Source organism: Fonsecaea pedrosoi, assembly GCF_000835455.1.
Source record: "Fonsecaea pedrosoi CBS 271.37 unplaced genomic scaffold supercont1.4, whole genome shotgun sequence".
Lineage (NCBI taxonomy): Eukaryota > Fungi > Ascomycota > Eurotiomycetes > Chaetothyriales > Herpotrichiellaceae > Fonsecaea > Fonsecaea pedrosoi.
Genome location: NW_013550612.1, coordinates 343,029 through 365,804, shown reverse-complemented (window position 1 = coordinate 365,804; position 22,776 = coordinate 343,029). Strand labels below are relative to the sequence as shown.

Sequence of the window (22,776 nt, the reverse complement as noted above, 5' to 3'; positions counted from 1 at the left end):
GAATAAAAAGCTGCAGTGCGGTGCCATACCGTGTCAAGTGACATGTCGACTTGACCCCGATTTTAGAAATTGTGCTCGTTTCAAGATGCTCTGCACCCATGTAGACGGATACCCTTTCAGTTTTAATGCCTCCAATGGCTCAGCTGTGTCAAGTACTTGCAATAGATCTAAGCACGTCAGAAACAGGACCGCCCATGCCAATGCCAGCACTCACCAAGGCAAAATTGTCCAATCCCCCAGTATTCGGAAAATCGCCGCAAGACCAAGTCGAGAAGGTTGCCGTCGAGAGCTGCAAGAGCTTCGTCCCGTACATCTGATTCGAGAAGAGAGCGATCGGCGGAGTGTGCTGCGGCTGGGCCAACAATGGCAGCGGTGATAAAAGGCGATGCGAGGGCAATGAAATCGGGCGTCCACATACGTACTACGCTAATCTGGTCTCTCAACACCTTGCCACATTGCTGGGCAGGGCTCCCAGCAGACATCTCGAGACTGGTCGATTCATCCTGGAGAGGCGATACATCGGACATTATAGAGCCTTGATTCTTCAGCCCTTCGGCGTAGAGTCCAAGATTGACGATGATGTTATTGCTAGTGTGAAAAAGACGGGTCAGACTTAGATCTCCCGTCACATAGCGTGGCGTTTGTGCTCTTACCTATGGATGATGAAATGCATGGCGATGATCCAGTTCTTGTCCCTGAAACTGTTTTCTGCAAAGTCCAAATTTTTCGATTTCATCCTCAGGTTTGGAGGTAGACTGAGGCAAAAGCAGTGGATGGCGGACTGAAGGATTTTGAGATTGCCCAAAGAACGATCTCTCTTCTCAAACTCCTCTTGTGCCGACCGTAGAAGAAAATTGCCCACGAGATACCACGCGTATGCATCTTTGTTTTCGGTGTCCAAAAGACTCCTCCAGGCGGCTGCAGGACCTTTCGATGATATGGGCGCCGATCCCACTGGTCGGAGATCAAACCAAGCTTCGTCGGACACTGGCAGCCAAACGTCTGATCTCTTCATGTCAAGGCTAAATGGTCGAGCTCCAATCACGCTTGCGAAATTGTCCATCTGGAAAATGACCCACCATGCTCGTCGTCGTTCCTCTTTGTCGCACCAGTCCTCTACCGATATCTGAGCGTCTGGAGGTGAGGATTCGCTGTCGCGGTCGACCTGATGAACACATAGCGCGTATGCCAGCCGACAACAGAGTCCGACTCCCACCCAAGCTCGAAACGACGGGCGTGACGACAGCTGGTAATATGTAAGAAGTATGCAGCCGTGTAGATATTTCATGGTCAGATGGTCTTCGTCCTCATCCCGAGAGCCTAGATCACATAGTACTTGAGCTTTTTTGGCAAAGGGCTCCCCCCGCATCTTCGGTTCGCAAGTCCAGAAGTCCGTCTTCTCTGAGAATCGGGCTGCTAAAGCGAAGATACCATTCAGCAAGAGAGCAGACTCAAGGTCGAGGTTCTGGTAGAGTTGGTGTTCAACTTGACCTGCTCCTGGTAACGAGGCAAGAAATCTCGGGCGATGAAGAAGAGGCAGCGCTGGTTGTATTTTTTGGAAGTAGAGATCTAACCTGACATCCTGTTAGGAAGCGACTTCACAGGGGCTGATCTTACGTACAGATGCTCCGCGATGGCGGGAGGAATGTCGATTGAAAAGAGGTCAGGCTTGTCGTAACTCGCCAAAGTGTGCACAGACTCTGCCGGCTCGCTGGCGGCAGCAAAGGAGCGCCTTCCGTGGACGTCGTCGCTCCCGAGAGAACCCTCGACAACCGTACCATTACCAATAGGAGGGGCCATGGATATTGGGGTTTGATTCAGGCGGTGTGTCTCTTCAGCCCCAAGCCAGCCGGGTGTGAATATTCGATATTGATCTGCGCCTTGCGCGAGACCTTGGAAATATACGTCGAACATTGGTTCCGGCCCAAGCGGTGAAAGTGAAAGGTCGAAGGGCATATTGTCAACATTCATACAATCAGATCCTTGTTGTGCTAGTGGCACATCTCGCGACTGTCCACTGCGGTTCACCTGCTCTGACTGATCCAGATTGCTGATGGTGTTCGGAGATTTCTGCGTGGCAGACGGCGGCAAAACAGTCCTTTGGGGTGAGCCCTCCGTCGACAACAAGTAAGTCCCTGAGTCAAGGAGGATGATTAGCTTCCTCACTTTCCAAGCTCGATGCAGACAAGAACATGTCAAGAAATCAGGTGTGTCAACAAATAGAGCGCAAACACACCGGGACCATTTTCTGAAAATTTCGAGAAGTGATCTGATTTCTTCCGTACTCGATCTTTGCGCCGGATATATCGTTTCCGCCCTGTTGGATATACGCACTCGATACTAACACGATTGCACAAAGAACAGGCTGGACGTTGCATGTCACCTTGACGAGGGAGAAGTTTCAGCGAGCTGTCCTGGTGCGACCGAATCTTGGGCCATACTGACATTTTATCTTCTTCCTGCATTCGAATTGGTTGAGTAGCCATCGCCAAAGGATGGAAATGGTGAGACTCACCTTGCGCATTCTTCGCAGGCTCGCGAAGCGAGATCTTTGCGCCCACTGGGAGCGGCAAATTCTTTGAATTGAGCATCAAAGGCTTGGAAAGCCTCCATCGAAGCATCATTAATCGAAGGATTTCTGAAAGATGCCAAGGGAAGAGGCCACTCAAGGCGGAACCCAGGGAAATCAAGGGCGCAAGGCGTAACTGGGATGAGTGGGAATTCAAGTCAAAAGTGGCCCACGGTGGTGTGGTTGGACGGGCGGGGAACAATGCGGGCAAGACGATGGGAGACATGGGCAGATGCATGGGGCATTCAAGGGAACAAGATGCAGTTGGTGGACACCGAGTCGGTAGAGAGAAACAGGCGCGGGCGGGCTGGAACCTGCATGCCGCTCCTTGCGCAGACTTTCCATGACGCACCCACCCACCCACCATTCATCCCACCATCCCTCCATCCCTCCATTTTCGCCCGTTCCTCTTGATTTTCTCGCTTCTTGTACCTACGGACTTCAAGCCCAATCATATCCTTGCTTCCTCTAGCCGAGATCCTTCGTCGCCGCCAATCACACCCACCACAGTTGTCAGAAAATATCAGCTCTTCTCATCTTACTGGGAACACACGCGAGCGAGACAAGTCGTCCCTTTTTCCGGCAGCACTCGGTCATGCGCTTACAGTGTCTGGTCTCTACCCTGTGACCTTCTTCCCTTTCTTTCGGTCGCTCAGATCATGGAGATCTGAAGAAGCGAGAGGGAAAGGTACAAATCCCGCTTCGCTTCGCCTTGCCTTGCCATCCTCGCTCTTGTTACATATTACCCAGTAAGGCGCATCAGGTCGAAGCGTGCGCAACTGGATCATGCGCCAACGATCGTCAAGATGAACACCACCCACGATGTCCGTATGCACGACGCCCGCACACTGCCACACGAGGACAGCAAATCGTCCGGCATTCCTCTGCGCAATCCCATTCATCCCTCGGTGATTGACAAGCTCGATCCCGCTTTTGTGAAACTATACAATGATTACATCGCAAACGGACCCCCCTCATCCACCGACCTGACGGTGGTGCGCCAGAACTATTCAGCCTTATATTCATATGCTGCTGCACCACCATCTGGTGTAGGAGGAATTGGGGAAACCCAAGTACCAGGTTGGAATAAATATCCTGGGGATATCAATGTACGGGTTTACGTCCCACCGGGTGAAGAGCCAGGGCAGCGCAAAGTGTGGCCCGTCCATTTCAATTTCCATGGCGGAGGTAACTTAGTCCATCTACAACCGTGTTGACCATTATCTTTGCTGACACTCTGGTCAGGCTGGGCAGTCGGTGACCTGGAGACCGACGCACACATCTGCCATCACATCTGCGCTGCCGTTCCCTGTTGCGTTATCGACATTGAATACCGGCTGATCCCCGAGTATCCCTTTCCCATCGGCATCATGGACAGTCTCACGGCTGTCGGACACATCCTAGCCAACCACAAGACATTCTCCATCGATTCTACAAACATGACCTTTGGCGGCGAATCCTCTGGGGCGACTATCGCTCTGATCCTGAACCATCTGTTCCGTGACGGTGGGTTTGGAGACAAACTGAAGGGCGTGGTTGTTGCGACACCTACTATCAGTGACGTAAGGAAGTACGCAACACCAGACATGAGCCCTTGGCCGAGTATGAGAGAAGCCGAGTTCGCTCCCCTCCTCAACTGGGAGAAGTTGAAATGGTTCGATACTTTCAAGTGGATGTCCTTGTCGAGTCAACACCCGGGAACAAAGCCCAAGGAACAGAAGCGAGATATATCGTGGTTTGCCGATGCCATGAATGCTCCAGATTTCAAGAACTTGGCTCCCATCACGTATGTGGCCACGGCAGAGATTGACCCTTTGAGGGATGAGGCAGAAGCATATGCTAAGAAAGTTGAGGAAGCGGGTAATAAGATTGTCCTACGAAGGTTCAATGGCATGCCACACCACTTCATGCACCTGGATAGAGCGCTTCCCCAAGCTCGAGACTATGTCCAGGATGTCATATCGCATATCCGCCAGTGTCTCTATCCTCCTTCTGATCCACCCGCGATGAAAACGCCGCCGGAAACCTGAGAGGTCTCCGTGGTCACTCACTGGATACGAAAATCTGGGCGCCAACTGTGGTTTCTTCATCTCAAATCTAGTGTCATGAGCCAGCCGATCATATCCAGCAGTATGCCGAAGTGTTACCAGATCGTGCCGTGGCACCTATCGCACCATTTCCCACTCCTGATGGCAGACGCCGCCTCAAGGATGGATATTGTTAACGACTACTATGTATTGAGGGAGAGCCAATTATGGCTGCTCATCCCATCTAACCCATGCCACAGCTCCCCCTTGCATATTGGCAGACTCGCGGCCAGTGATCTTTCTTCAACAGCCGCGGATTGGGGCGTGGCCAATCCGGCAGCTCGAAATCATAAGTACAACTGGCTGCGCTCATCCCCGACAAGGCTCTTGTCTGCGGTCGGTGCTCCCGTCGCTTTAAAGAGCCTTTGCTTGAGTAAGACGATATCACATTGTCTGCGCTCTCACCCTGGCCGCCAACGCAGGTCTCTATTTCCATCCCTTTCTGAGAAGATCGACAAGCAGCGATAGCCACATATACTTCTCCCTAGCGAACATCCGCTGAGTATCCCCCATGAACGACGGGCGTCAGCAAATTGCAGCGTGCTATTTATCTAATAACGAAAAGCAAAGACTACTCGACAAGCAATATGATGAGATAGATTCGATTTGATATGAGGGCTACATATGGGGCGGATCTGTTCAGACAATCGGGTCTTATGTTTGATCATGATGATAGACCTTTTGCTTCAACGTAATGTATTAGTAACAATCTTCAGAGAATTTGACTCTGATGCAAACACAGTCCTGCTCAATATGTATATCCCATGTATGGTAGCTGTACGCAGATATCTGTATCTCAAGGCCACCACGCTCTTAATGAGATGCGGGGTTTACAGTATAGTGGCTGAGTGGAGACGCGGTTCAACTTCGGAAGATCGTCGACGCGTCGACGCGTCTGTGCATGGGGCCACGCGACTAGCACAGATAATTAATTGCTCTTTTGTCATTGATAGCAGTCTCAGCGAACACCTCTGAACAAGTGAGCATTGCCTTGATACACATAGTCACGATGCCAGAGAGACCTCCATTCCCTGGCCGCCCCGCGCAGCCCCCCGGCCCGACCTACCTTCACTATTCGCCCGATGGTCAGAGGTTGACCGTGGCTGGCATTGGAGATTTTGCTCGGTCCTTCAGGACTAACGACAACGGCGAACCCGACTTGCTACCCTCGACTCATGCAGAGACATTTGCTATTGCTTCAGGAGTACGGTGCCGCCAGCGGAAAGAACATTGACAGGGTGAAGTCGGCTGACTGGGAACAGAATGACTACGCCATCTTTGGCTGCGAAGATGGAACAGTGTGTGAATATGCAGTCCCGTCGGGAGACTTCAAACAGATGCTTGTCAGGACCACACTTCCTATTAGAGATATTGCACTCTCCCCGGACGAAGAATGGGTAGCAGTGTCCAGCGAGTAGGTCAATTCTTGTTCATACGTGGCAGACATCTCTGACTTCTCTAGCGAGCTTGAAATCAAGATCGTCAATCGAAACGACATTGAGCGAATGTTTATCCTGCGCGATCACCCAAAACCAATAAAACATATAACATACGACCACTCTGGCAAATATCTAACCGCGTCCTGCACTGATGGCGTCATCTACGTCTACGACATGAGTTCCGCCGAACCCAAGCTATCCCGTACGTTCGACGGCGTTATCCCTCGACTTGAAACAGCTGAAACAGCCACTTCCCGCTGCGTGTGGCATCCTGACGGAAGGGCTTTTGCTTGTGCAACAGCAACAAGAGATATCCAGGTCGTCTCAGTCGAGGACGGCGCACACCAACGGACGTTCTCAGGAGAGCACAATGCAGAGATAACAGCACTGGCATGGTCACCGAATGGAGCCTTGTTAGCCTCGGCAGACGCGGAGTATCTCATTATCTGGGACACCAAAACACAGAAGCCATTGAAACGGTTCAATTACACCAACATCCTCAATGTAGCGTGGCAGACTCACAGCGAGAACATCTTCAATTGGACGACTTCGAACGGTGAAGTCTTCATCATTCCGGAGTTTCTCAAAGACGAAGCCCACGTCAAGTTGCTCAAAGGACCCAAAGTCGGGGCTCCCTTTTTCCACGATCCGCTGCTTGAGAGAGCTGCAGTCGTGAATGGCCGGAAACCACTCGTCAATGGTCAAGCAAAGCGGGCAACTACTCCTGACAGCCTCGACGAGCTTCTCGGACCGGAAGAAGAATACGATTGGATAGAAGATGACGATGGTGCAGGGTATATCAACGAAAACGGCAAGAGGACCAATGGACATCTTGGAGACATAACACACCCTTTGCCAAAGCGCAACAAGCAGGACTCCTGGCAACCGCAGGTCCATGAGCCATTTCAACCAGGGGCAACCCCTTGGAAAGGCAACCGCAAATACCTGTGTCTCAATTTGATTGGGTTTGTCTGGACCGTGGACCAGGACACTCATCATACGGTGACGGTGGAGTTCTATGACCGCGAGATGTACCGAGATTTCCATTTTACTGACGCCTTCCTTTACGACAAAGCATGCTTGAACGAAAATGGGACACTGTTCTCTAGTGCTCCACGGGACGGCCAACCCGCAGTGATCTTCTACCGACCTCACGAAACCTGGACCACACGGTCCGAGATGCGCATCAACTTGCCTGACGGCGAGGAAGCAATCTGCATTGCTCTCAGCAGCAGATATGTCGTGGCTGTCACCAACAAGAACTACGTACGGGTATGGACGTTGTTTGGGACACCCGTTCGGATTTGGCGTATGAAGAGTACTCCTGCTGTCACATGTGCCGCATGGGGTGATTATGTTATGACGGTTGGAAATGGCCCTGTCGGTGCCGACGGGTGCACCCAGCTTAATTACAGCATTGACAACGTGCGCCGAGACGAGAGTTGTCAAAACGAAGATGTCCTCGCGCTGGGCAACGTCCCACCGGACTCTGACGACGAGGAGGTGAGCTTAAAGAACCTCTTCTGGAGTGATTCAGGAGACCCGTGTATCTACGACAGCAATGGTGTGCTCTTGACACTTATGCACTGGCGTAGTCTGGGGCAGGCCAAATGGGTGCCACTGCTTGACACGAGGTCGCTTGACCGGTTAAAAGATGGGAAGAAAGAAGAGACGTACTGGCCCGTTGCCGTCGCCGACCAAAGATTCCACTGCATTATCCTCAAAGGCGGAGACAAGACTCCATACTTTCCTCGGCCTCTACTCACAGAGTTCGACTTTAACTTGCCGGTCTGTCGGGCAGTGGAGAACAGCAAGGATGTCGAGGGAGAAGAAAGGGAAGAATCCAATGCCGCAGCGGCTGCCAGGTTGGAAGAAGCATTTGTGCGTAGCTCTGTGATATTGGGGTTACTTGATGACCATGTTCAGAGTCTGGAACAGAAAGCCAGCCACTCGCAGAAGACGGAGGTTATGAGGCGAGAGGTCGAAGTGGACAAGATCTTGCTGCAGCTTTTGGCGGTGGAGTGTCGCGAAGGCGAGGAGAGGGGCATGAAGGCTCTCGAGATTATCGGGCTGCTCAAGGACCGCAGCGGCAAGATGCTCGAGGCTGCAGCGAAGGTTGCCGGACGATGGGGGCGGACGGTACTGGAAGAGAAGATCAGGGAGGTGGCGGAGCGAAGGTTGATGGGGGTCGAGGAAGATTAGCTTTGCGGATTCTTGTGAGCGTGTCTATCCATTCAATTCCAACTCAAATCAAATGATGATGACAATGATGATAACATGGATACATGGTTCCTCGACAATACAATGAATGAGTTGCCGTTTGGTTTGATACTGACTGGCACAAGGCTGAGCCGAAAGGGGGCTACTTCTCCAGCCCAAAGGAGCCAGCCACCCGTGATATTACCTCCCCAAACAGGTCCAGCACGATCTGCTGCGAATGAAGAAGTCATCAGAGCGTTGCGCGAGCTTGTTTGGTGCTTGATGCGACGGAACATACGAACATACGAACATCGCAGTGGAAAAGAGGGAAGGTGTGAGATGTTGTCTCTGTGTCTCTGTCTCTGTCTCTGTCTCTGTCTCTGTCTCTGTCTCTGTCTCTGTCTCTGTCTCTGTCTCTGCAAGCAAGATACAAGATACAAGATACTGTAGATGCATCATGAAAGGTTGTATATTCGGCCTTGCAAATGGACGTGGCCACCTGGAGGCTTGTTATCTGACATGACGACACACTTTGAGCGTCTTTGCTCTGGAGTGCTGGCTTTCCTAGGGAGTACCACAGATATGCTGCCCTGTATTCCCTCTTCATGAGGAGCCTGCCAGCTAGCCTTGTCGAAGTTTGTATTCTCCGCACATTCCGAGCATATTCTGTGCTCGCATCCGTTGACGGATTTAGGTAAGCGTTTGCTGGGTAGCGCTTTCGACCCATGCTTGTGCCGCGATGCTTGTGCCTGGGCGATCGAGAGCCGCAATTGGGACTGAACACTGGCGCTGGACCCGACTCAGGGCTGGAGCACATAGCTCTAGCGGAGGCAAAACACAGCCGCGACAGGTTTGAGACTTCTTATCTCGACCCCTTTAGCAAGGAGTCCACAGCTTCGAGGAGCCAGACTCCATCAGAGGGAGTACAAGTGACGTGTGAGGAGGGTAATTGGTCGAAATATTTGGTCTCTCAGTTCTGCTCTTGCTGCCTCCTAGGACGCCATACCAGCCAAGCCAGCACCATGGCGCCCTTTACGCCTGTCGCAACCCACAACGCTCCATCGTATCCGACCGAGGTCTTGATCAGGGCACCAGAGACGGCGGCGCCTGCGAACAACAACACCGCCCCCAGTGCCCGCCTGTTCCGGTCCGGATCCTCCAGCAATCCCGCGGTGAACAGGCCCGGGTCGCCCATCAAGTCGCAAAACAGGCTCGTCAACACCACGGTCGGCAGGGCGTTGTACTTGAGCACCCTGCTCGCCACGATTTGACCCGCGCTCTGAAAGGCCAGCAGGGCGATGGGACACAGCTCGCGCCAGGGGAAAGTGCCCCGGCCGCCGCCGCCGCCACTCTCCGTCGTCTCCTGGTTCTTGGACACCACACCTCCGGAAATCAGGGCCGCGGTCAAGATCATCAAGGCGGTCTGGACGAAGAAGGAAGACGCAATGACCCATCGCTTCAGGGGGCTGAGGTATCGATGCCACCGCGAGAAGCAGAGCGCGCCCAGGCAGAAGGAGAGGATGGCGACCAATGACTTTGTCCAAGTGTGCCTGGGCACGTTGCCTGGGAGATCACTTACGCCGAGGCCGGCGAAGATGGTGTTTCCTGCAAAGATTATCGTCGTCAATACTTATTGATCCTTCAAGTTTTGGTCTTTTTCAAAGATTCGATTCCCTTACCAGTTTGCATGCCCACAAAACAACTCCATGTGTTAAACGCCACAGAGTCCACCATACCCGTCACGAAGAAACACGCTAGAAGGATCGTGTCCGCCCACCGCGTGTCGACGTCGGATGTCAACCAGAGCCGGAGTCGAGTTGGCAGGGGTAAGCTTGAAGAGGGGAAGCCCTTTTCTAGGTCCATGGGATGGTGCTCTTTGTCAGTCGACAGAGGAGTCTCCATGTCGCTAAGTGTTCGAGAATTTCTGCAATGATAGTTCTGTGTACTTGTAGTACAGCAATGACGACAAGGGCGAAGTGACGTTATAGTTGTGTACAAGTATTTGTACTTGTAAAAGTAGATAAGAGAAAGTTACGCGGAAAGTTCCTCACCTTGGAAGCATCGAGATGGTGTGGAGTTACTTTTGTACTTGAACCATTGCTTTGCAATTTTGTGTCATTTTCGCAAATCATGCCGTGACTCGGGCTTCTTTCTCCCAGCAGGTTCTTCATCACCTTTCTTTTGCCTCGGTTTTAGGCTCAGGCGAAAAGAATCAGGGGCAAACAAAAGAAACGCGTGATGATATTTTCGAGCTCATGTCTGAATATGTGAGAGATTTAACGGAAGAGGGAGACTGGCTTTGACGTCGAAACGTTTATCCGGCCGCAGCCCTAGTTTTTCCGAGCCTCCGGTCAAGAAGTCCGGATCAATGATTTTCCCCGAGGCTCCTCCCCCCTGCCAGCCTTGCCAGCCTTGCACAACTCCAAGGGGCAGTATTGGGCTGTGAAGCGAACCTTGCGGTCAACAAGCTCTGTTGTAGATATTGCGTATATTGTTCATATACTGTTGGGGTAACTGCCCAAACCACAGTATCAAGCATACAAACCCTTTTGCCACCACAAACATCTCTGATTCGCTGCATTGTCCTTGATTGGGCCAATCGTCGTCAGATTCAGATTCAGCACCGTGGTGTTTGCACCATATGTCGGGAATGGCGGCAGCCCTGCTCCATTTGGATCGCCCATCATGACAAAGTTCGTAAAGTATCTCTGCATAATGACTGCCAATGTGTCATTCTTGACCAAGGGATTTGGACCGTCGTAGTATGTATAGGCCACATCATCTCCGTGGAGGCTGGGCGGAACACTGAATATATAGTTGTGCACACTGTCGTTGTAAGCGCGAGCAAGGAAGTTGGTATTGCATGTGAAGAACGCCTCTGTTATCATCAATGCTGCTCGTCCTGTGGGGTTAATGTAACCGACTGAACCGTCAAACTTGGGCGGATAGAGTGTCTGGGAGATGTATTGGATGGTGGCGTCTGTGATGGTGGGGAAGTAGACGCGAAGATCGGCTTCAAACACGGTTTCATTTTGAGCAAAGGGATCCATGAAACCAATGCCTTCATTGATGTTGTGACCGGCCATGATCTTGAGGGATTTGTCGAACCCTCCGTGAAGAAGCAGCTGTCCCGGGAGATCGGGGGCAAAAGCACCGTCCACGACCGGGTTGAAAGTAAATGAGCCATATGGGCTCGATCCCCCGACAAGCTTATAATTGGCGAGTGAAAGTGCCTCGGTCGACAAGTTTCGAGCTTCGTCGAGCGTGTTGATCCCGGCTATTCCCAGAAAACGGGAGTAAACGGCCTCTTGCAGCGTCACGCTCGGCGACATTTGAAATCCAGGGCTCTGAACGATAGCCTGCTGAAATGGTACCTTTCCTTTCAGGCCTCCAAATGCTGTGATCTGGTGCATGGTGCTGCCTCCTCCGGCTGACTCTCCAATCACGGTAACGTGGTTCGGGTCTCCACCAAACTTGGCAATGTGTTGTTGTACCCATTCAAGGGCCAGGCGCTGGTCATAGAGGCCTGCGTTTGCTGTTCCAGACCCCTGAAATGTTGGACCAGAGAGGAATCCCTGACCAAGAGTGTTAGGACGAACTCAATTCTAAGAAACAGGGTGTCGAGGCATACGAAAGCTCCGAGGCGATAGTTCATCGCAACCCAAATTATACCCTTCCCTCCTTGACTCTGGCTTGCCTTGATAAGACCCGCCGCTGAAGGGCTGTAAAGAGTCTTTGATCCCAGAGTATATCCTCCTCCATGGATCCACACCATCCTGGATTGTCTGTCAGTAGGTCAATTTATCCATTCTGCGGCCGGATACGCTTACACTGGTGCCCCCGCTCCTTGACCAGCAGATTCAAATACATCTTGCGGCACCATGACATCAAGGAACAAACAGTCCTCGGTGGCTGTCGGGTCGGGCGGTGGTGTTGCAGCAAGTGGCGGAACCTGGTATCCTGCGGAGATATTGAAAGCGGCTGTCCCATTGGCAATCCAATCTGCCGAGTAAATGCCCCAAGCCGGCAGTACCTGGAAGCAAGTCACAGCTCTGGAGCCGTTGTTGAACACCTTGGTGCCATTTGTGCTAGGGGCGACTGGAGCAGAAAAGCGCAAATTCCCGAGAGGAGGGGCGCCATAACGCACATTAGAGAAGTTGTAGTATTGGCCGGACTCCTGTATAAACTTTAACATCTGGGGTACATCAGGTTCTCGACAGGATGTATCTATTTCTCACATTGTATGTCGCCTGGTGCAATTCATAGCCCAAATCCACCGTTGGCAACGTGGGCGCGGGAGCTGCCAGACAACAGACGGCTCCTGCAAGAAGCAAGGCTGTCACACGCAACATTTTAGCCACCGTCGAGGCCAAGGAATACTGGCAACACACAGAGAAGATACAACGGCTTCCTCCCTCTGTAATTGACAACAGCCCTGAACCGGAGGGGGGTTTTATACGGACCTTCGCTCTGTGCTTACCCCGGCTTTGCGGTCACTCGGCGTAAGGTGCAACGCGGGTGAGAGAGCGAAGCAGGGGCAAGTCATTGATTTCTTCCCCCATATTTTCTGTCGCCTGCTTGTAGCTTCCCAGAGAGCACAAGGGAGAGAGATTGGAAGCAATCACTGGGCGGCATGTAGCAGGCGAGCTCCCTCATCAGGGCTAGACGCTCTCCGGCGGAGATGTCGTCCGGTGGAAAGGGAAGTTCTCCAAAAGTCGCGGAGGTTCGTTTGCCGAAAAGATGGAGAAAGGAAGATAATTGATTCAATTTGCATAAGACGTCCAGATCGAGGACTGCGTCGAAGATATAGCAGGTACCGAGTAGAAGTGAGGGAAGGGGGATGAGAAAAGCAACATTAGCAATGATGTGATGGTGCCAATTGTCCCGATATGGACTAGCTCACGAGCTACTCGTAATTACTCTAAAAGAAGCTTCTCCCCTAGGCTTCATTTGCTGAAGTCTGTGATTGCATTCGAGGTACATGCCTACTTCATACCCGCGCACAAAGAATATATGGTGCTATCGATGAGGCTGATACGCCTATCCATTTTCTACCGAGATGAATCCAATAGGAAGACCGACATATCTCTGCAGCTCCCCTGAAGAAAAGGCATGCAACAGAATAGGTCATGTATCAGCAGGCCGGGCTACCTATCTCAACGCTCTCCTCTGCTATTTAGTGTATCATGCACTAGCTTCATGAGGGTTCCAATTGTTCAACGGCAATAGTGATCACCATCCAAAACTTTACGGGTACTTATCACGAGTTGTTGACCTCGGCTTTTCACTCTCGCCTAACTGTGTTGAAAGAGAATATCGCCGATAGGTCCCAAGATTGCCGAGCAGCATACACGAGCATATCTACGAGGTACATGGTTCCTACATGGGCAGTAGGAATCAAGTTTCATGCGGGGAAAGGCTGCTGGACCATCTACACACGTCCACCGGACAAGGGCTTCATCGTGCCCGGAGCGCAATATTTCCGGGGTTGGCGTCGATCCTTGGGCTAGCTCCAAGGTGCTAACTATACCAGCCGCGTCTCATCAGACATCTAGATCGTGAAGCATCAACTGCCGACTGTGGATATCTTGCGGTGAAGACGGGCCACGGGGAGATATGGGCAACCCGTCTGCGCAGGACGAACAGAAGAGCCGGCATAGCCAAATAAATGCCTTCGCACGCTTTCACTTCTACACACAATCTCCGGAAGATTACTAGTGACAACAAGGAAATGTCGTGACAAGGACTTTCGAGATATCCATGCATGTATCCAAGATCTGGAAGCGTACATACCAAGACTGATTTCGGACACCTTGTAGGCACTACCATGAGGCATCTGCTAGCCAATTGGCCACAGAGGAATGTCTCCTGTTGTGATTGTTGCATTTTTGACAACCCCGCTTTCGTGGGCACTAACGCGCTTCGTCTTGGCATACTTTCTGGCCCGGTACCCGCCGAGACGGGGATCCCCAACCTCAATTCAGACCTCAACTTCGGAGACTCATTATTCTCCGTGTGAGCCTCACGTCTCGAGCATCCCCCCACCTGACAAGCAACGTTGCGACCTGCTCAGACAAATCGCTTCATGACCAAGACTGGCAAGCGACAGCAACCCTTCACACCCCATGTTTGACGTCCTCATTCACATGGCAAACCGGCTGGTGAGATAGTTGACTGCATGACCACAAACCAAGTTGTTTGCCTGGTGCTATGGATCCCACCCAACGTTCTTCCCGGCTTGCATGGGCGTGCGACCGCTGTCGCCGTCAGAAGCTCAAGGTATCTTTCTACCCACCTCTGCGTCTCCCGTTTCCGCAACTTCCCGGCGGATGCTGACACACGAGTATACACAATTTTAGTGTGATGTGGAGAAGCCATGCATACTCTGTGTCAGGGCCGGCGTCGCTTGTGAGCCGCAATTGTCGACCCAGGACGCTTCATTGAAGCGCAAGAGATCAGACCATTCAGATGTCAGTCGTCGGACCAAAGTGACAGCATCACTGGCTGCTTCAAGTTATGCTCAACATGGCGCCCCGCAGGTCCCGATGAGTACCACTTGTAGCCCCTTGAACGATACTACGCACACCGCAGGCTCCTCGCGCTTTGATAGTGCCAGGCTCGATGCGGCCGAGATCACGAGGACCAGTCCTGAGGAAAGCCAGCAGTATGGCGCCAATGACTCGTCGATGGGGTTCGCGAAGATCTTGCTCGGGGAAGACGACGATAGCGACTCGCCAGCCAGTGGAGCCATTCCAGGCGATGCAGGACGCTCAGCCGCCGACCCCCAGTCCTTGGGCTCTATTTTGACGCCGTTGCCTTCGCAGACCATCCTCCAGATCGCCGTGGATGCCTATTTCGACAGGGTGAACTGGTACATCATGCTCTTCCACCGGCCGTCGTTTGCGATTCGGACTCAAAACATCCTCCGACAAACTGCCTGGAGACGCGACGAGCTGTGCGATGTGCTTCTCGTGGCGGTGGTGGCGGCGGTGGGCTTGCGATGTGTTGAACATGACAAGACGTGGAAAGGCCATCATTTACTCGAGGCCTACGCGGTCACGGCCGAGTCACTCGTTTCGGACCTGATGTCGCAGATCTCGTCACGCTTCTACGAACTGATGCTGGAGTCGCGCATCGAGGTATTTCAGATCTGCATGCTGCTGACTATTTACCACGTATACTATGGCTCATCCACCTATGCCTGGAACGTATCGGGTGTGTCCACCAGAACGGCATATGCGCTGGCGCTCCACTGCGACAAAGCTCGAAAAATGGATGAGGTCGCTCGGGAAGTGAGTAATCGATGTTGGAACCACTTGGTCGTGTCCGATCAATTCTCCTCAATGATATTCGGCCGTCCCGCATCGCTCGACCCGGCCTTTGCTCAATTTAAAAAGCTCGCAGACTTGGACGATACCGACCTCCCCGAAGGCACGGCAGCCCTCCCCGTCTTTCAAGTGCCGGGTCGACCTGTGTCATTCCTGACCTATCATACTCTCAAGTTTGAGCTTTACGACATCATCCGCCAGACATTACAGAGTTTCAAGGTCCTGCAACTTCAGAGTCCAGTATCTGTCCAGGATCTCAAGGCTTTGATTCAAGTTGTCAACTCCACGGAAGTCATGTTGCAGCAGTGGCATGACAATCTACCCGTGGTATTCAAATCCTCGCAGTGGCCGGCCGATGATCCCTGGAACGTCCTCGAACTCGACCAGTGCAGTCCGGAGGAGCTCAGTTTGAGGAGGAAGATCGGCTTGCAAGGCTTCCTCCTCCAACTGTTGTACGACGCGGCCCGAGTTTGGGCCCATCGACCCCTGCTCAAACTCCGAATCTCCATATCGCCAAAGGAAGGCAATGACAAGATCGCCCTTGACGATGTTCCCGACTCTCTAGGTATTTCGGTGCGGACCGCATTGCGGATGTCGCGGGTGCCCGTGCACGAGTTCGAGGGTCACCTCGCGCAGTCCTTTGTGCTCATGCACCTCTTCACGGCCGGCGTGATCCTCTGCATCGCGCCTACTTGTCAGCCGTACAGTCAGGTGGCAGGCGAGGCCAAGGCAGGGGTGCTCCGGATCATTGCCGCGTGTAGGGCCATCAAGGACGAGAGCAAGATCGCCAAACACACCGATCAGATGCTGACGAGGCTGTATAAGAAGACGATGCAACGGGAGATGGACAATGCTCTGCGGCCGCCAGACACTGCCGTACCAAAGGAGCGACTGCTAGCTCCTGCCCTCACCCCGAGACACTCACAGGCTAGTGGTGACTACGCTCGGCCACACCGAGAGTCCAGTGTGCTGTCCAAATCGACTCCCTTCCAAGCGGGTATGGCGACTGCGAGCTCGGCCTCTGGACGTGTAGGGACGCTGTCGGCTTTGGACTACCAGGACCGTATCGCCGATGAAGTGCCGGACCAGCAGCCCGTCGTCTCATACCTGCAGTTTGAATCGCTATACCACAACAACCAGATGAGCTCTTACATCAACGAACACATTGACGAAGCCTATGGTGCTTTTGAACAGAGTAAGTACATCCGATTCGAGGGAGGCTCCCCCCTTTCCCTGGCGTTCCCGCTCATGGCACCCCTTTGTTGTTGAAGGAGATCAAAGAACATGACTGATGGCCAATGCGTTCCTTCTAGTGTCCAACCTCGATTTTGGCGACTTTTCTTTCAAACCTTACTGACGAATCTATCCACCGCCACTCGAATCCTCTCATTACATCTCCAATCGGCCACGGCCTTTATCCTCTCACATCGTCCCTATTTCACGAGAGCAGACTCCAAACCACTTTAATCTCTGAGTTATACGGCGACGAATATACTCACACACGACAAGTTAATCAGAAATCTCCGTCCCTCGACGAGCAAATCCTAGATATCCATAATGCCCCAGGTCGGGGTCAATGTCTGATGATTACGCAAAGCCAGCCATACAGGCAATGAGGGAGCTCCCCTTGTCGCACGTCCTCTTTTCTGTTTGGTCAGAGCGACAGTTGTAATCTATGCCTCGCCCCGTTACCTGACGAAAACCCGACACCTAGAAGAAACGCAGGAAGAACGACTACGAATATGAAGTTGGAGCGGTAGATGCTGCTTGCGCACGAGGCACCGAATCTACATTGTGCAATTGACTTGAAATTCCAGTCGAGGACCAGACTCTCTCTTTTTTTTTTGGCTTCTTCTCTCCTTCATTCATATCATGATATTCGCCCATGAGCCCCAACCACTCAGGAGGTGGGTACAGAGACATCATGTTTCTTGGAAGCCGACGACCCTTGAACGTGAGCAACGAGGAGGTTCATTGCTGATGACATCTCCCTTTGGGCGGTATACGATGGCGATGATTCGATGTTCTTAAACCCTTTTCTTCATTCTCCCTTATCTTTCTCTCCTCCTCCTGCACGCCCCCCCCCCACATGAATTCAATTTTGAATTTGATCAATCCAGCAAATCTAAAGGGTTGACTTCCCTCTCGCCATCCGAGTCGGGAATCCCAAAGTCCCAGCCCCCAAAGGGATGTTCCTCGCAGGACGGACCGCACTTGTGGCCGGTCCTCTCCTCTTCCACGGTGTACCTGGCCAGATATGTCTCCATGGCCGCCCACCTCTCCTCGTCCGTGGGACCCTCGACGATCCTCCGTCTCGACCGCTCGATGGCGGCGTGGGCCTCGGTCTTGCGCTCTTCTCGCTCCTCCTCGATCTCGCGCAGCGCGTCGGCCCGGTCCCACAGTCTGTCCATCAAGGCTTTGTGCGCTCGGCGCTCGGTCGACCGCTCTTGCGAGAACGCATGTGGGGGCGATGGCAGGCGCGGCGGCGGCGGCGGCGGTGGTGGTGGTGGTGGTGGTGACAGTGCTGGCGCTGGCGACCGTTCTGGCGAGCGTCGTAACGAACGTCTGGGCGACCCTACTGATTGGCGTGCTGGCGAACGTCCTTGAGACCGGATGGGTGAACGTCCTGACAAACGCCCAGAAGACTGAGCCGGCGGCGACCGTCGCTCCAACCGTTGTGGCGTCCGTCCTGGCGACCCAGCTGACGACCCTCCTCGCGACTGTGCTGGCGACCGTCCTGGCGAGCTGGCACGCGCCAGCTGTCCCGAACGACTCAAACGGCGCACCACGTCCCAGAGGAAGTCGTCGGTGGGGAGGGCGTTCCTCCGCCTCTCCGCCCTCCGACGGGCCGCCGACATGTAGAAAGAAGGCATGGTTTGAGAAAGAACTGGGCGGCTTTAAATCCTCTCAGAGGGGGTTGCTGGAAACAAGCGGGATGGGTAGGGTCGGTTGTTTGGGGAAGAACGGTTCGCTTCGGGATTCTTTAAGTCGGTGAAGAAGGGGGAAAGAAAGAAAGAAAGAAAAGGAAAATGAATAGTGTGACGGAGTGAGTGGCAAAAGTGACAGTGTGAGATAGAGAGAGTGTGTGTGAATGAATGTATTTAGAAAATTGAGGTCTCGGCGTCGGCTAGCCACGCGATGGCTTTACATGTCCCGACAAGAAGGAGGTCGGGGTCACGATTGTTGTCGGTAGCAGACAGAGGCGCGTGGAAAGCGTGGATAAGGAGGGTAACCAGGTACGAGAACAGAGACACTCACTCACCCTTCCTGGATGTGGAAACGCATGGCCCTGTACGAGGCAAGTAGATAGATCATGAACAGAGCAGTAGGACGACAATACCAGGGGTGTCAGAAAAGGGCTCTCTGACCCAGTCAGTAAGGGGACGGTATAGAGACAGAGCGACATATGTCCGTCATGTCGATTGCGTCCATGCTGGGATGATAGTCAGTTGCGACGACTGCATCACGGCAATAGAACAAAGACGGGGACAATCCGCAGCGGCGGCTTCTCACAAAGAAAGACCAGGACAGCAATGCAGCATCATCAGCATCATAAAGACATCACCTTGTTTTCGTGCACGAGCCACAATCACGGGCCACTGATGCCCTACCTCAGCAGCACAGCCTCTTGCTTGTTCACCACTGACTGTCTCATATCAAACTCCTCCACTCCAGGAGCAATCATCAAAGGACAACACACCCACCGACATTTGTGCTGTACCTCCGTACCTTTTTTTTTTCCTTCTAAACGATTTTGTACAACTTCAAGTGCAACACATCGCCAGCCATCTGCACAAATAGAAACCTATCACCTCACCAGCTTATGCGTGAGATGGTTCATCCCCAGAAGAGCGCTGTTCGTGTCGACAGCAAAGTCTTGGAGCTCTTTGCACCATCACATCCGACTGGCCAGAATGAAGATCTGGGCTCTCAGCTCCCCAGTCACATCTCTGCCACACAACCTCCTCCTTCGTCTGGTGGCGTGGTCATAGACGGCACCTCTTGCTACTGACTTGGCACGAAGTTTGCGCTTGAAATATCGATGTCTGGATTTGGCATAGGACCCCTGCACCTTCTCGAGAGAATACTGCAGAGGCTCCATCCCGATGTTGACGGTGAGGCAAACCTGGTCTTTACTGATGTCGAGTTTGTGTTCGGAACAAGAGGTCCAGATACAAGCTGCGATACCTGCCCTCTCCATCACCCCGACGACCTTGGGAGTGACAGGCATGAAGAAATCCCGAAAGAGATGTTGCGCAAATTCCTCGACGTGGTCAGTGACTCCCAGTGTCACACATCCTTGATGCAGACGAGCAGTAGCCGCGTCATTTGCCTTGGTTTGTGCGAGGAGGTCATTTGGTTGGAGAGATCGATTCTGACGTGTGTGAGCTGATTCACAACATGCGGGAAAGGAGCAACGACGCCCGTAGCAGCGCAGTCGCTCTACCAGAAGCACAAAATGGTTCTGCTGCTGTTCGATAGTCCTTTCGTGGTCGGAATGCGACATCAGGCCGGTAGTGGAAGTTTGTGTTCTACAGCACGCGTCAGCCTTGTCTGGATCTCAGGAGACAAGCGAGCGCAGCACCCGCCTTTACTTAGAGTCTTACGCGACTAACAGCAGTGAGAAACTAGTGTCGTGACGAGCAGCCGACACTCAGATCGGCAATATCTGGTAACAAGATAAATAGACGCGTTGTACCCTAAGAATGCGTGAGGAGCAGACAAAGACCGGCTGGAGCAAATAGCGACTAACGTTGTGGTTTCGAAAGAGTAAGGTGGGCCAGTAAATGTGTTGAAGATGGATAGCAATCAGACGTTGGCCAGAACTGACCGAAAGCCTTGGATCGATGCAGTCGACAGGGAACGGAAGACTTCGAGGTCGGGCGGTAGAAAGTGCGCGAGGCGAAAAGAGAAAACGTGCACTGGCGCAGCTGCGCACAGAAGTCGATCTCGGCGGGAAGTCGGCCATGTTTCCTGTCACAGAACAGAACCGTCACTTTCGTCCTTCAATTTTGATCTTTTGTGTCATTTTTTATGTCTCATCTGACGATTTCATTCTCGTTGTCACATCATGCTTGTTTCTTTTCAACTTTTGGAGCCTTCAACATGGTGAATACCAAGACTGTCACGCCCAACATGGCACTGCCACCGATCACATAGGCTGTCTCACGACCAGCCCACCAAAACAGACTGCAGAACACAATGGGACCCAGTGCTCTCCCAAATTGTCCCCAGCTCCGCAGAGCTCCCAGAACTTCTCCTCGATTACTTTCTCGCGCTTCAAAACTCCCCAAACTGTTCAGCCCGGTGACAACCGTAGCCGAGGTCACCGCAAGTAGTGCGCCCGCGCAGTACAAGCCAGTGGTGTTTTCTATGCGAGACAGCAGGAAAAAGGCCAAAGTGCTGGAGACAACACCTGTTTTTACGACCGTCAGTGGCGGGAGGCGACGGACGATGGACCCCTGAAGCAACGAGGCAACCAATCCAACAAACCCCAGCAATCGCCCATTGACTTTGGACGGTGACTGGTGGTCTGGAAAGAGAACAGACGTGATCAAGAATGGCAAGGAGAATTCCATCCCCGAAAATGGTAGGAGAAACAGCAGGTGGATCGCATTCAAAACGACCGGATTGTTTGTATGACTGAATTTCGTTGAGCCGGACTTGGTGGTCTTGGAGTCGGAAGTCGCACTTTTCACGGGCCTTGTCTCTGGAAGATGAAAATAGAGGTATAGCGTCTCGACGACGATCAGCAGCAGCGAGAAGCCGGCGGCCGTGGCAAACGGGTTGGCGATTACAGTGGTGACACTGGCAAGGGCAGCGCCCATGGCGGGACCAAAGGTGAAGGCGATACTGAAGCATGCGCCCACAAGGGCCATGGTCGACCCCCTTTGCTCCTCGGTGCTGATATCCGTAGCAATGGCCGTCGCCAGCTGAACATTGCCCTCACTCAGCCCGCCCACGATTCGGCTCAGTAGAAAGGTGCGGAAATCCACGGCGAAGCACCAGAGCGCAACGCTCGCAATGTTGCCACACATGCTCCATAGCAGCGCCGTCCTTCGACCATATTTGTCCGACGCACGTCCAATGATGGGAGATGCGAGGGCTTGCAAAAACGAAAACAGAGAGCCCAGGGCGCCTCCGAGCAGGATTATATCGTATTTCTCATTGATGGGCACGGCAAACGACGACTTGTACGCGTTCAGGTAGTGGAGGATGCGATTCAATGCTGAGTCTGGGTGTGTCTCGAGGCCGCGATAGAAGGCGAGCAGCGAGGGGAAGAGAGGGAGGATGAATGTGAATGAGATCTGCCAATTGGAGGACCATGTAAGCATATGCCATTTTACCATGTGTTAGTAGCTGAGTCCGCACTCACTAGGTCCAGAAGTAATGAGATGAAGAGCACCCGCAGGATCTTCTTCCGCTGTTGAGGTGTGATGATGTCCATGTTGCGCTCCCTCCCCGGAAATATAATGTCGGGCCAAAATTCCAAGATATTGACGTTTGACGCAGGTAGTCAGTCACCACCAAGCAAAGCTCAATGCTGCAGCAGAGGGTGATATTATGGTGAAAGAAAGGAGAGACGCTCTATTTCTGGGGTTGGAGTGAGGCTCGGAGGGGACAGGACAAAGCTGTTCCAAAAAGATATGTATGCGACCAGCGCTCGAGGGCAATTATGTATGTATGTATATGTCTGTGTGTATGTTATGTATTTACAAGGCAAAAAGGGGCCGTCAATTCATTCATTGAAGGAAACAAAGCGCGCGAAGAAGAAGATCATCAGCTCATGTCATGTCATCCTTTCGGTTTTTTTTTTGGTGGTGATGGTGGTCGTTAGTGTTGGTGGGTGAAACGAAAGTTTGCGCGGCTCGGCTGCGTTGCGCTGCGCTGCCGTGACGTTCGTTGGGTGGCGGCCTCGAGAAATGCGTCTCCATTGAGCATGGCGCGGGCCACAAGAACGGGCAAAGACATTCCACACACGGAGCATTTCGGCCCCCTTGCATGTGTGTGACGACCCTGAGCACGTTTTAGTTCCTTCTCGCGTGTTGAACGAACCCCTGCACAAGTAGCGTGTAGGTGGTGATCGGCAATGCCTCGTAAACGGCATTACTAGGTAGTGCCTATTTTAGGGTACCACGGCCACGGCCACGGCC

General features: G+C 52.8%; 9 protein-coding genes across 9 annotated transcripts; 3 read left to right on the top strand and 6 right to left on the bottom strand.

Annotated features, from left to right (window-relative positions):
• Positions 1-176: 176 nt before the first annotated feature.
• On the bottom strand, positions 177-1,956 carry Z517_05896 (uncharacterized protein; the record flags this gene model as incomplete). The annotated part of the gene is made up of 3 exons (XM_013427638.1): positions 177-588; positions 654-1,574; positions 1,622-1,956. The coding sequence occupies 3 exons, from the start codon at positions 1,954-1,956 to the stop codon at positions 177-179; spliced, it is 1,668 nt and encodes a 555-aa protein (XP_013283092.1).
• A 1,419-nt stretch (positions 1,957-3,375) lies between these two features.
• On the top strand, positions 3,376-4,599 carry Z517_05895 (uncharacterized protein; the record flags this gene model as incomplete). The annotated part of the gene is made up of 2 exons (XM_013427637.1): positions 3,376-3,757; positions 3,815-4,599. 2 exons carry the CDS (start codon positions 3,376-3,378, stop codon positions 4,597-4,599), a joined length of 1,167 nt encoding a protein of 388 aa, XP_013283091.1.
• A 1,066-nt stretch (positions 4,600-5,665) lies between these two features.
• On the top strand, positions 5,666-8,297 carry Z517_05894 (uncharacterized protein; the record flags this gene model as incomplete). Its single annotated transcript, XM_013427636.1, has 3 exons — positions 5,666-5,860; positions 5,919-6,070; positions 6,119-8,297. The coding sequence occupies 3 exons, from the start codon at positions 5,666-5,668 to the stop codon at positions 8,295-8,297; spliced, it is 2,526 nt and encodes an 841-aa protein (XP_013283090.1).
• A 967-nt stretch (positions 8,298-9,264) lies between these two features.
• Z517_05893 (uncharacterized protein) lies at positions 9,265-10,196 on the bottom strand (the record flags this gene model as incomplete). Its single annotated transcript, XM_013427635.1, has 2 exons — positions 9,265-9,899; positions 9,974-10,196. The coding sequence occupies 2 exons, from the start codon at positions 10,194-10,196 to the stop codon at positions 9,265-9,267; spliced, it is 858 nt and encodes a 285-aa protein (XP_013283089.1).
• Positions 10,197-10,825: 629 nt separating this feature from the next.
• Z517_05892 (uncharacterized protein) lies at positions 10,826-12,646 on the bottom strand (the record flags this gene model as incomplete). The annotated part of the gene is made up of 4 exons (XM_013427634.1): positions 10,826-11,869; positions 11,926-12,070; positions 12,125-12,471; positions 12,533-12,646. The coding sequence occupies 4 exons, from the start codon at positions 12,644-12,646 to the stop codon at positions 10,826-10,828; spliced, it is 1,650 nt and encodes a 549-aa protein (XP_013283088.1).
• Positions 12,647-14,839: 2,193 nt separating this feature from the next.
• Positions 14,840-16,979, top strand: Z517_05891 (uncharacterized protein; the record flags this gene model as incomplete). The annotated part of the gene is made up of 2 exons (XM_013427633.1): positions 14,840-16,817; positions 16,936-16,979. The coding sequence occupies 2 exons, from the start codon at positions 14,840-14,842 to the stop codon at positions 16,977-16,979; spliced, it is 2,022 nt and encodes a 673-aa protein (XP_013283087.1).
• Positions 16,980-17,733: 754 nt separating this feature from the next.
• Positions 17,734-18,495, bottom strand: Z517_05890 (uncharacterized protein; the record flags this gene model as incomplete). The annotated part of the gene is made up of 1 exon (XM_013427632.1): positions 17,734-18,495. One exon carries the CDS (start codon positions 18,493-18,495, stop codon positions 17,734-17,736), a length of 762 nt encoding a protein of 253 aa, XP_013283086.1.
• Positions 18,496-19,517: 1,022 nt separating this feature from the next.
• Z517_05889 (uncharacterized protein) lies at positions 19,518-20,129 on the bottom strand (the record flags this gene model as incomplete). Its single annotated transcript, XM_013427631.1, has 2 exons — positions 19,518-19,997; positions 20,070-20,129. 2 exons carry the CDS (start codon positions 20,127-20,129, stop codon positions 19,518-19,520), a joined length of 540 nt encoding a protein of 179 aa, XP_013283085.1.
• A 562-nt stretch (positions 20,130-20,691) lies between these two features.
• Positions 20,692-22,070, bottom strand: Z517_05888 (uncharacterized protein; the record flags this gene model as incomplete). The annotated part of the gene is made up of 2 exons (XM_013427630.1): positions 20,692-21,930; positions 21,999-22,070. The coding sequence occupies 2 exons, from the start codon at positions 22,068-22,070 to the stop codon at positions 20,692-20,694; spliced, it is 1,311 nt and encodes a 436-aa protein (XP_013283084.1).
• Between the last annotated feature and the right edge of the window lie 706 nt (positions 22,071-22,776).